Source organism: Oryzias latipes, chromosome 22, assembly GCF_053564925.1.
Source record: "Oryzias latipes strain Hd-rR chromosome 22, Olatipes_Hd-rR_3.1".
In the NCBI taxonomy this organism is placed as follows: Eukaryota; Metazoa; Chordata; class Actinopteri; order Beloniformes; family Adrianichthyidae; genus Oryzias; species Oryzias latipes.
Window position 1 is genome coordinate 21913134 of NC_136258.1, and position 12683 is coordinate 21925816.

At 41.4% G+C, this 12683-nt stretch overlaps 1 protein-coding gene across 2 annotated transcripts; it reads left to right on the top strand.

The window, feature by feature from the left end:
- Nucleotides 1-182: 182 nt before the first annotated feature.
- On the top strand, nucleotides 183-12010 carry LOC101166672 (RNA polymerase II elongation factor ELL). Of its 2 annotated transcripts, XM_004082493.5 has the most exons (12): nucleotides 183-496; nucleotides 3313-3357; nucleotides 3461-3582; nucleotides 3894-4054; nucleotides 4699-4988; nucleotides 5262-5386; nucleotides 7016-7484; nucleotides 7567-7648; nucleotides 7729-7786; nucleotides 8660-8831; nucleotides 10966-11010; nucleotides 11097-12010. In XM_004082493.5, exons 1-12 carry the CDS (start codon nucleotides 362-364, stop codon nucleotides 11223-11225), a joined length of 1833 nt encoding a protein of 610 aa, XP_004082541.1. In that variant the 5' UTR covers nucleotides 183-361; the 3' UTR covers nucleotides 11226-12010. The 2 variants fall into 2 exon arrangements, with proteins under 2 accessions (XP_004082541.1, XP_078797073.1); XM_078940947.1 differs by lacking the exons at nucleotides 10966-11010; nucleotides 11097-12010 and adding an exon at nucleotides 9717-9885.
- Nucleotides 12011-12683: the final 673 nt, after the last annotated feature.

Here is a 12683-nt window from a genome sequence, read left to right on the forward strand (position 1 = left end):
CCCGCTATAGAGATGCCTCTGAATCTAGTCCCCTCCATTGTTTTTTCAGTCTATGGTCCCCTCCTAAAACCAATCAGAAATCTAAAGGGGAAAAAAACTGACGTTTGTTCGGGGGAAGCGGAAACGATCAAAACGGTGGAAGCGGTTACCGTAGTTACGTAAGACATACGTGACAATCCATTTGGTGTCTCTGGCCAATCAGGTCTAGTGCAGCGTGATGACGTAATGCACTCCAGAATAGAGCGCGGCGGAGCAGCAACAACACGGGCGTCTTTCTCTGCTCATTCCGGCTAATGTTGGCTCGTTTTCGTCGGTTTCGGTCGGTTCGGAAGAGGCCGGAAAGAAGTGGACTTCCGGCACGATGTCGGTGCTCGAAGAGGACCGGTGTTACGGTCTGCGCAGCGGTAAAGTCAGCCTCGCCAGCAACCAGTCGGTTTTTCACGTAAAACTCACTGACAGCGCGGCGAGAGCTATCAGCTCTCTCCAGGACGGCAAGGTGGGCTATTGTGTTGTGATTTTTCTGGAAAGTTCCTTATTTGGACATTTGGGCTAAAATGGTGGGCCCCCATTTTTCTCGGGCTCGTGCTTACAAACGGAAAGGCGGGTTTTAATTTTTTTTCGGCTGGAATTTTTGTATGTTCTTTTTTTTTTTCTTCAACAAGCGACAATTTGTGAATACTTGTTGCGTAATATACATCCCATAAATCCTCCATTGTTTGACTGTAACTCTTACAAGGTTTTTTGGCAAAGCACCAGTTGAGTCAGCAAAGAGAGGGGAAAGCATGATGATGAAAGAAGTGTTAGCGTTAGTTTCTATTACTTCTGAGAAATATCCTCCTTTTTTCTGTCGGTTAGAGGTTTTCAGCGTCAATTAAGTCGATGAATAAAATACAATAAAAAGGAGGGGAAAGACCCACACTCACAAATGACCCAGTTTGAATCACAAATGAATCAGTCACTGCAGGAAGTCTCAACACAGCAATGGTGTACACCTCCCTCCCCAGTTGTTGTGTAATTCCTTGAAGCAGGACTGCCAGACCTGAGAGGAAGCCTCCATCTGTTGAACCTAAAGTGTGACCACCGAGCACGGATGCTTTGTGCTGGCAGCCACTCCACTCTGCTGGCTCAACAGGTGGACGTTCAAGTCCTCTCCACGGAAAGGTCAGGGGGATTTACTCATCGCAGGCTTTCCTCCCTCTCGCCGTGGCGTCTCTGAACCTCCATGCTGGCTCAAAGGCCCATGAGATGAACTCATTCTCCTAGAGAACGTTGAAGTGATGAGCCACACAAGGATGAGACAAAAGAAAAGGGGGCAATGATGGAGCAGAGATGCTTGTTTTTTGTTATCTTGAAGGGAGCAATCATGTGTAAGAATCTGATGCTTTGCATTGTATTGTGTTTGTATTGATCATGAGGTCAGGAGACCCCTATAGGTAGTGCTTGAACCTTTGCTCAGCTAAACAACCAGAATCTACGTCCCTTAACAGACCCCACTCCAGTGTGTTTTTGTCACGTTCTAGTGGCATTTTTCTGATCATGTCATATACATATTAATAATAATAAAATGGATTAGCTTTATCTGTGCTTTTCCAGATGGTCAAAGCGCTTCCAATGTGTCCATTATTCTTTCACTCCTCATTCATACTTGGTGATGGTAAGCTACTGGCCCCTCTGACTATCACTGAGACATTCACATGCATTCACGCACCAGTGGAGCAACACTGGAGGCAGGGAGGGTGGAGTGCTTTGCCCAAGGACACAACGAAATTTGACTGGGCAGAGTGCCGATCCAATATAATATTAAATATTAGTATTAGAATTGCATTTCTGACTAGGGGCGGCAGTGGCTCAGGTGGTTGAGCAGGTTGTCCAATGATCGAAGGGTCGGCGGTTCGATCCCCGCTCCCCCCAGCCAACCGTCGTTGTGTCCTTGGGCAGGACACTTCACCCTCCTTGCCTCCAGTGTTGCTCCACTGGTGTGTGAATGTGCATGAATGATCCCGGTGATGGTCAGAGGGGCAGTAGGCGTGAACTGGCAGCCACACCTCTGTCAGTCTGCCCCAGGGCAGCTGTGGCTACAACCATAGCTTACCATCACCAAGTATGAATGAGGAGTGAATGAATAATGGCCACAATGTAAGCGCTTTGAGCGTCTGGAAAAGCGCAGATAAATCTAGACTATTATTATTATTTCTTTACTCAAATCTTTGTAAATCAGGAGTAGACAAAAAAAGTGCAGTTGAAAAAAGCTTGTGGGTGTGATGTAGAAGCTTCTACGGCAAGCCACAAGCTTTGCTCCATTCTGATGAAAATACTTGTAGACGACGATCACTTTCCTGATCCGAGCTGGCATCGGGTTTGAAACTGTACAGCTATATAGCTCCAATATTGTTTGCCATTTTTTGTTGCACCAGGAATGATAGGTTGACGTTGTGAGGGACTTTAAGCTGGTGGAAGAGCATGTAAACAGATGGATGATGGGAAGTGGGGGGGGGGGTCATATTTCTAATGAACTCCTGCCGGGCTGCACAAGAACATTTTTTTTGTACAAGCTGCTTGACACAAATGTCACACACCTAGCAGCGTGACAGCCGAGGGGACTTTAACTTTACAAAGATGGTCGGACATTATTTCAAGCCCCACATTACCCATGAATCACAGGGGGGGGGGGGGGGGGGGGTAATTTAGTCAAAAATAAAAAACACTTGTAGAATTGTTTTTTTTTTACTTTTTGTTTTTTGTTTTGTTTATTTGTTGTTTATAATCATGATTTAAATTCGGTCACTTTATTGCACTGTAATGACAGTTTGTACAAATAAAGTTTGTACAAACTGAAAAGACCCCAATGATGTAAGGAGATCAGGTTTATCTATTTTGAAGAGCTCTACAAAAAAAAAAGCGTTGGTTATCACGTCTGGGTTGGTGAAATCATTCAGTACAGTGAGCTTCACCGTCTACTGCAGGAGCTGCATCTGAATGTCTGCTGCTTTCTGCTGTGCTTCTGTCTCTCTGTGACCCAGTTTGGCGATTTGCTATTGAGGGAAAAATAAAACTAAGAATAAAATTAGACAAGGAGAGAAATAAAAGTTCAGGAGAACGATCAGCTTCTCTGTGGCCACTTGGTGATTGCGTCACTGAACATGTCACTTGCCCAAAGCTGAGTCCCTGATTGGTTGACGCAAAGCATTGTCTTCGCCAGAGTTCATATTTTTTAACTCTGGACACGCCGTGACGCCCAGATTGTGAAATGGGGTGAAATGGGTGGTGGGGGTGTCAGTGAAAAACCTCACCCAGTTTCTCTTTGCATTTCAGGGCTGCGCTCTTCATCCGAGCATCTGTTTTAACGGAAGCCAAGGGGTGAGGAGAACTTCTCACACTTAACGACGGATTTTTCTTATGTTTTCTTAACTTTTTAAATCTAAAATGCTTTTAACGAATCGTAACTTTTCTCATTTTACAGAGAATCACAATACCTTGTTCGGACAATAAAGACGAAGTCAGGATCTTTACCTTCAGTGTGGCCAATGTTGCGCGGAGCAGTCCTCACGGGAGCTTTGACTGCATTAGGCAGTTCAGCAACAGGTAAAGCACAGCAAAATTATATTATTAAGTCTAGTTATATTTTTGTATTCAGGATGTACAGGCCTCGTCCTGAAAGGTCATCTAAAAACTATAGTGGGGAGAAATATAAAAAAAAAATAAAACTTTTTCATCAGAATTTAAAACTGGGATATAAAAATGTCAGTAAGTGGGAACAGTTTCAAGTTGTTCTCAGATTGCAGTTTATTGAAACAATAGGCTCCTGATGAAGGTTCATGAAGTTACAAGTTTCAAATCATTTTCATGGATGATGACATGGAAAGAATTGCCTGAAGGTTTCCTCTTCATCTCAGTGCTGCCGAGGAGCTGTCATGCCTCGGAGTGATTCAGAAGAAGATGACTATCAATGCCACCGATGACTCGTACGACAAAGCTCGCCAGAGCATGGCCCAGGCAGAAGAGGAGACGCGCAGCCGAGGCACCATCGTCATCAAGAACGGAGGACGCTACCAGGGTAGGCACCGTGGGGAGCGCTCACGTGGTCACAGTGTGTGCATGCACGGTTACACAACAAACTGTAGCTATGGCCTGGAGACACTCGTGCTGATCTCCAAAAAGCACATTCGGCCATGTTGCATCTGTTGCCGTGGCAACGTGTGTAGAAAGCAGTGACTCTGAAATGGTCTGCTTTGTTTTGTTTTGTTCCTTTCCAGCTTTTGTGTTGACTTAAATATTCGTAATGCGCAGCACACACGGACTCCTGCAGACAAGCTTTGTTTTTTTTGCACATTACACCACTTCCTTTTTACAAGATTTGTTAGTCACTACACTGTCTGTAAATGCCACATAAGCATATATTTTTGTTCTGATGAGTCTGAACGTTTAGAGGAAGCTATAAAAACACACACAACAGATATTTGTGCAGTTTTCTCCTCACTTTAGATGACATCCTTGCCTGACTTACCGTAGTGACCTGATTTTCTTGTCAGGGTGAAATAAGGTCTTCTCTTCTGAAACCACATCTGGTTTAGGAAGTGAAGACAGGAAATCCTCTTCCTCCTATGTTTAGTATTAGATTGTTGTGCCTAAAACGCCAGGTCATGACATGAATACATCACATTTTCTTTTTTCAAAAGTTCTGTTTCTTAACATTCACAGGGAAGAAGGTGACTGTGCGAGCGCCAGCTCCTGCCCTGGCCAAGCTGACCAAACCCAAACACTCTTCTCACTCCCTCCTGAGCAACATAAGGCGGCGGATCAGCGTGTCAAAGAAGAGCCCCTGCCCATCAAACGGGAAGAGTGGCGACGTGGTACAGAGGCCTCTCAGAGAGAGGATCATGCATGTGCTGGCTTTGAGGCCGTATAAGAGACCTGAGCTGATCCTGAGGCTGCAGAGAGACGGACTGACGGGGGAAGAAAAAGATGGACTGGAGTCTGCGCTATCAGAGGTAATCAATATGACTGTACCATGTTCTGCTCAGGGGAAGAGATGCTGCTGTGATCAATAAATTTGAACTCCAGATTAAGATACTTTCTTCACATCTGTGTTTTATGATCAAACTGCACCTAAAGTCCTGTGGCCAAACTTTGACACAGGATCCCACAACTACCTTTGTGTTAAATGAAACCGAGCGTAAAACACCTTAAGTCACCTTTAAACTAGTAGACGGTCCTAACACTCACGTTTTGAGTAAAAACCTTTTCTGCCTGTGTGTTTGCAGGTCGCCCAGCTCAGCGGCAGAGACAATACCTTTGTTCTGAAGGAGAGTTTCTACAAAGACCTGCGGAAAGACTGGCCGGGCTACACGCCAGGAGACCAGCAGCTTCTGAAGCGCGTCCTCGTCAGGTAACAGACAAGAAATTTTTGTTTTTAATTAGGAGAAAACTAGAAAGTTTAAGACATAGAATTGGTCCAGTTAAAAAAGTAACAACCAACTTATATAAAGAACAGCAGAAATGCTTCCAGTTTTAAATTTTGCTTTCTTGAAATGTGCGACGCAGGAAAAACTCTTAAAAAACACGGCTTCTCCCTCTGCAAGCTTCAACTGGAAGGCAAGTGTTACAAAACATGTCGAGATTCCTACAAAACAACTGAAAATATGCAGCTTCTTCAGAGAAATTTCATCCATAAAGTCTTTTCTCAATTTAGAAACCATGCTAACAAGTTCTCTCCAAGCAAAGAAGTTTTGTCCAGTCTCTGTCCCATCAACTCTCTGTACACACAGTGGGGAAACAAAAGTCCAACTCACTAGTTACACATTTCAAACAAGTAAAATGTTACAGGATTCATTTGTAACGTTAGGGCTAAAAGGTTGATTGAATTAGACATAATAAAGTTAATATATGCACAAACGGTTCATATTTGTTGGAGTGGTGAGGATTTAGCATTCAGTGTTTCAGGTCACCCTTAGTCAGTATGGGGGTTGACCCGTACAGGTGCTGCAGGTTTTTGGGTTGTCCAGACCCATGGAGGGTTGTAGAGGGGAACAGTCGCATGTTAGGAGGAGTGCAGGTGTTTCTTTGAGTTTTCTTGAGGCTCTTGCGGCCACCTCAAGGGAACGTGTGATTGTCATGCCTGTCATTAATGTAGTGCAAAGTATTTGTAAGAATAATGTAAGTTATGTGCACTTGTGCCACACAGGTTTACCCATTTTTCCCCCGCAGACGGCGTGTGTCCACCCGTAAGGGTTGTGACCACGTCCTTAGCATAAAAACCTCCGGAAAAACTTTGTCAAATAGATCTCAGTTAAGATCAGGTTGTTTGATAAAACATTGACCTGAAGCAGAGAAACTCAGAGTTGATGAGTAATGAAAAGGTCTTACAAGGTGTTTATTGTTCTAATCATGTCATTTTTCTTTGATAATGACACACGTCTGAACTGGTAACAACACAAATCAACTTATTTTATCAAAAGATTATGATTTTTACAAGTAGTTATACCATGGTCCGGGTGAACACTCGATTCTGATTGGCTGCTGGGTGTGCCTTAAAACCTGATAACCGCACGGTGAAAAAGAAGTTCCGGTCACGTAGATTAAATGTTTTGTATCACTGTGCCGGCTTCTTTAAAACAACCTTTTGCTTCATCATTTGGACAAAAACAAGCGGTAAGAGGTGAACTTTCTCTCTGAACTGATGCTTTATTCAACCCATCGGAAAGATCAGCATATATATATCGCCAAATCTTGACTCCAGCGGTGGTGTGGTGCGGCGCGACACGGACTATTTGTTTACGTGATGCGGCGTGACGTAACAAATGGTGCGCTTTTTGTGAGAAAAGCGGTTCAGGCTTCCACGCCGTGCGTTAAAAAGTAATAACGCACACTTCGAAGGCCATTAACCCTTACTTATTATAGAAAGAGGCATTCTTATGTCTGTTTGTGCTCTTGTACTGTGGATGTCTGTGCAGTTTATTGCAAAAAAAAACAAAAAACACCTTTAAAGTATAAAAGTTTGCTCTTCTGTTTTTGACAGGAGGCTCTTTCAACCACAGCAGAACCTCCTCACAGTCCCCAAGGCCCAGGTCAGCCCCCTGCGGGACACCCCTAACTCCTCACCAGCCCACCGTTTCAAGCACTCTCTGGTGGAGGATTTCACTGACGTTTCTACCAGCAAGAAGCCCCGAATATCCCACCTGTCCAACAAATCCTCCTGTAAAAGGTCATTGCTGACGCTGAATGAACAAGGGAATCAAAGAGACACTGAAGGGAAAGCAAAGGACGAGCGCTGGGATTCGCTCGATGCTGAAAAACTTTTAGATTCCCTGTTGGCAACTTCCAATGAGGAAACGGCTAAAAGGCTGGAGCCAACAGAGTCGGCTCAGCAGGCCTCTGAAGGTCACGCCACCCCCCAGCCCAATCGATCCCCCTCCCTTGTGTCCACACCCGACCTGCAGTGTACCGATCAGAAAGGGAAGGAAAGGGAGAAGCTCAAACACATACTTGTAAGAACATCACCTGTCATTACGGTTTGTTTTCAATTGTTTGTCAGTCCGTGTGTTTACGCTGTGTGCTATCTTTAATAAGGAGGGGTGGAAAACAAAGAAAGAACGAAGAAAAGATCTGAGTTCAGATGACGAAAGCACAGACGCCACCCAGGCCTGCACAGGTGAGAATCTGCCGCCGTCACACGTTTTAACGTGTTTTCCTGCAGCTTTGGATTCTCTGATGTCCTTGTTCTCCTTTCAGAACTGAACAGAGGATCAGACGATGCAGAGGCTTACGCTGACATGTCGGACTATTTATCGTAAGAAACGCTTTTTCTATTGAGCTGATGGTTTTCTCTGGTCTGCTTTGATTCTCAACAGAGAATAGGGGGGGGGGGGGGGGGGCTGCATTTACTTCCATAGCTTTGTGGAAAAATATGTGGGACCTTGACTGTTAAATGGGGTCAAATCAGATGATTGGAGTGGGTCTTTAAACGGACCCCTAAACTCTTACTCTAAACATTTTGAACAAAGCAATTTTATGATGCAAAGTTTTACTAGCAAAGTTATTATGATGTGGATTTATAAAGATATAGTTATTATTTCAAATAGACTAGTCAATTTATTTGACAAAATCTGAGACCAAGAACTAATAACTTTCACAACCTCATATGACACAATCATAGCAGAATGTTTATCTCATAATTTCACAGTAATTCTTTCTCATACTTATTTATTTATTCCTTTCTTGAAGCATCATTGGCCAACTAATACTCTGTTTTCATCCTGTATTTGTAGAAACAGTTTTCATTTTTATTGCATTTCTGATTCTATGAAATCATTGGAAAATAGAATATTATGTTGTTAGCCTTAAAGATCGTACTGTAAAAAAAGGTTTGCTGATTCTCTGAGTCACTTAACATACTCTTAACACTTAACATACCTCATACATCAAATTGACCCAGGAACATCATCTCTGTTCCTCACAAATGAACATAACAGGAGGGCTAACAATGTATTTATTTCAATTTATTTCTAATATAAGTCGCTGCGGAGTATAAGTCGCACCCCTTCCCAAACTATGGAAAAAAGCGTGACTTATAGTCCGGAAAATACGGTATATAGGTTTGTGTGGTGGTTCTGCAAAGGAATAGTTAGCTTCTCTAACCAGCAGTTTTGTACATTTTGTGCAGAAAATACACAAGTATTTGCAGCCACAGCCAGAGACAGAGCTACAAACAGGACTTCAACAAGGAGTACAGCGAGTACAGAGACCTGCATGCTCGCATCGACCACACCACGCGGCAGTTCCTGGAGCTGGAGTCTCAGCTCAAACAGCTTCACCGCGGCTCGTTGAAATACAAGGTAAGAGGATGGATGGAGCTCGGCCAGCCCAGAAGCACAAGTTTAGTGTTTGCTGGTTTGGAGCAGACCACTTCCAAGTCTAAAAGCATTTTAGTTCTGAGAGATGGACAATAATCTGTTTCCATGAGTTTGCTGTTTACCTGGTTTCTGACTTTACCTGAGTCTACAGGGTTTATGCAGAGCAAGAATTTCCTTCGGGGATTTGGGGGAAATTAAGAGCTTACACAGATTTTTCTTCTTCCCATTTAGGACATTTTGAGTAGTTTTCAAGTAAACTGCTTGTATGCCTTCATCCCTCATTCCTCTGTCATTTAGCGCAGTGCTCCCCGACCTCTTTCAGGCCTCGAACTGGTTTGATGGCAGACAAAATTTTACTACCCGGTCAAAACGGGCTCGAAGTTTGCGTTTTATATTGTTAAGCTTTCGGTTTCTGAGAAAACTATTTTTCTAATTAAAATGCTACTACAAGAAATTTAGTTTAGAAAGATCTGACTTTAAAAAAAAAAAAGTGTACCGATGACAAAGATCCAATGAAACAGAGTTGTTGATTTGTAGAGGTTGTTTCTGATTTGTAAAGAATTCAATAAGAGCAACTTTCCAGTTTTTTTTTTTTTTTTTTTCATTATAACGGTGGGACCTCAACTCAGTCTCTGATCATCTTTCAGGGTAAAACAATTGATCATCATTTGTTTTTACATAAATCCGGATTCATTGTGTATTTTTAACACAGAGGAACATTTTCTGTGCACAAGTTTCTTAACAGAAACTGCTATAGAAAAATTCTTAAATGTCCTTTTTACAAGTTTACACAAATCAGCAACTTTATTTGACTGAATCTTCATTCTCTGTCAAATGTTTGCGGCTGGTTTAAACTTTGTGATGAAGATGAAGACTTCAGTGTGGATACTAACAACCAGATGCGAACTGCGACCGACTTTTAAGGTGTGATGGATAAACACAGCAAAATGAAACAACACAACCGTCGTAAAACTGGTGTTTTCTGTACATAATAACTTTATTATCTGCGTGTGTGAAAAATTCAAGTTGGTCGCTGCATATTAGGCAGAGGACAATTTATTTGGTTTCATTAATTATTATAATAAGCTTTAGTCTTAATTTCATAAATCTTCTGATTTTGTAGGAACCAGATTTTGTCAAAGATCCTTTTATTCTTTTTTTCCGCAGTTATAGGTTTCTGCAGCTCATCACCAAATACCACTACTTGTACCTTAACAGTAATATGCACAGTACTGTAGTTGTTGGCCTTTCTGTAAACACACACCAGAACTAAAGTTTCCTGCAAGATCTTGTAGAAAGATTTGGGTTAAGACAGCTTCACAGGTTCTGAACGTTTGATGGCAAAGGAAATAAGTATTTAGAATCCTCTCTAAGACTGCTGAGGTGGTGTGGAAACTGTTAAATGAGGAGAACTGGGCCTGTTTGATAAATCTGTGGATGAAGTATTTAGTCAAATGTTGACTTTTCCATGAGTCAAGGAATAAAGATTATTAAAACAAAACATACATGTGGTTATCAGTCGTATAAAAATGTGACATGATTATGTGTAAAGTATAGTATTTTTTAGGGCTGCATGATGTGAGGAAAACTCGCGATACGTGATATTAGTGATCAATATTGCGATGATGATATAACATGCGATAAATGAACTAGCAAAGACAACAAAAACATTTCCATTTCACTGCAAAAGTTGATTTTAAATAAGAGTCAAAATACCTTAAATTATTCTCCAAATGACCCTCGTCTAATTAGGAGGGCAACAACTAACGCAAGAGCTCCGTCTGATTGGTCAACAACATAGAGGGATTTATACAATTCTTTAAATAGTTCAAGTTGCCATAAGATTGTTTTAGCACATTTAAGGTTTACCATTTATTGCGATTTTCGCTGACTTTTGCGATATGCATATTTCACATCTTGAAATCGCGAAAACAATAAATTTGTGATTAATTGTGCAGGCCTAGTATTTTTTCTTTCTGTATTGATGTCACAGTCCCTAAACTCCTTATAAATAACCTAATTCTTGTGACTTTTTACACAATTTACTGTCTAATATGTGTGTGATACTGACATTACCAAGTGTTTACTCACCAATCTGCTTTTTTTCTTCTTATAGACAGTTCACAATAAAATCCTTCAGAAATATCGCAAAATTAAGAAGGTAGTGTTCTCTTATCTTCTTCATTCCTTGGATAAACATTTTCCTTTGCTGTGACTCATCATAATCTGGTGGATTTGTGTTTGTAGTCCAATCCCAGCTACAACCAGGACAAGGTTCGCTGTGAGTATCTGCACAACAAACTGGCTCACATCAAGAAGCTCATCTCCGACTTCGACCAGCAGCAGCTGACGGCAGACCGCTCGTGTCCAGAATGAGGAGTCGGGCTTGAGTGACTTTTCTGTAAGGAACCTCGTGAGGCGAGGCGGGTTTCATGACCCGGTGTTGACCTGAAGAGGCCCGCTGCAAATGTCAGGCTCGCAGAGATTAGTCGGGGAGATTCAAAACCATGAAATCTTTCCTCTATCAATGGAAGCTTCTCTGCTGCTAATGTTCCAGCATTACTTTGCCATATGCAAAAGGAGAAACGTCAGTCCTGCAACATCAGAGAAACGGGGAGATAAGGTGCTAAAGCTTAAAAACATTTGTAAATTCCTGTCTGACTTCTTCAGTGTTTGTTTGAAAAAAAAAACCCAGTTGGTTTTCTCTCAGCCATGTCAGTGTTTCTAACTGGAAGCATGAGTGAAATGTGCACGATGTCCATACTCCAGAAAACAAGCTCAAAGGTCACGCGTGTCCCTCAGTGTTCTTTGGTCTTTATGTGATCGTAAGTGTTGTTACCCATCAGGCCCGGCGTGTCCTGAGTCTGCTCAAAGAGCCGTGGGTCACAGGTTAACCATTCATGCTGTTTTCCACAGCAGACTGTTACAAAACGTTACCTTTAAGTCAGTCCAAGAGATCATTCCACGGCTGTCTGTCTGTCTGTCTTTTAAGGCTGGTTGAACTCATCATGAGCAGATTTTCATGTGTTTATTCTTAGCCAAGATGGCTAAAAGAAGACGGCTTTGTGTGATAAATGCATGCTGTGTACTCTGCAGAATGCATGAAGAATTTACCAGTAAGTTTTGTCCTTTTGAATAAATATGAGTATTATTTAATGCAACCATTTCTTGTGGTCATTATTCATTTTAATTCAGATTAAAACATATTTATTTAATCTCATCTGAGATGACAAAATCCATCATTCTCCTTCTGTAGTAAATTACTCTCATTTGAAGATTTTGATTTCTGTAAAGGCTTTTCTAAAAAAATTAGATATTAAATGTAGTTTTGTGTACTATTATTTCATTTATCTAAAATAAGGAGATAAAATAATCTTGTAAAGCAAACCCCTTGTTTTCTTTCAATCAAATATTTTCTTTTTGCTAGACTGTATGATGCAATCACTATCAACACATTCATGAAAATTGAATAATTTGACATTTTTATGTTAATATTTAAATTGAACACTGAAATTGAAATGAAAGATGTTCTCTGTAACTTGGCAAAGTTTTGGCCTTTCATTAGACTGTAGCATATTCAGTTCTAAATTAATCAACATGAGAAAGTGAAACCTGTATTACAGATTGAAAAGGGCCAAAAAAAAGATTTTTGAAAAACGAAACTCTCTTTATTATTTCTTCAGTCTGCATAATAAATGGGGGGAAAAGTGAAAGTGAAAACTTTCAGTTAGTGAGGAACTTGGTGTGCACTAAAAGTGAGGCCGTATACTTGAAGTTTACTCATTAAATACTATCTATATATTGTAAACTTAAAATGTTCCACTGCAGTCTGAA

Bases quoted from the DNA above. Each gene is read 5' to 3' on its own strand.
- LOC101166672 (XM_004082493.5), top strand. From the start codon at position 362: ATGTCGGTGCTCGAAGAGGACCGGTGTTACGGTCTGCGCAGCGGTAAA. The intron at 5,387-7,015 runs GTAACAGACAAG...TGTTTTTGACAG, and splicing joins CTGAAGCGCGTCCTCGTCAG to GAGGCTCTTTCAACCACAGC. The intron at 7,649-7,728 runs GTGAGAATCTGC...TTCTCCTTTCAG, and splicing joins CGCCACCCAGGCCTGCACAG to AACTGAACAGAGGATCAGAC.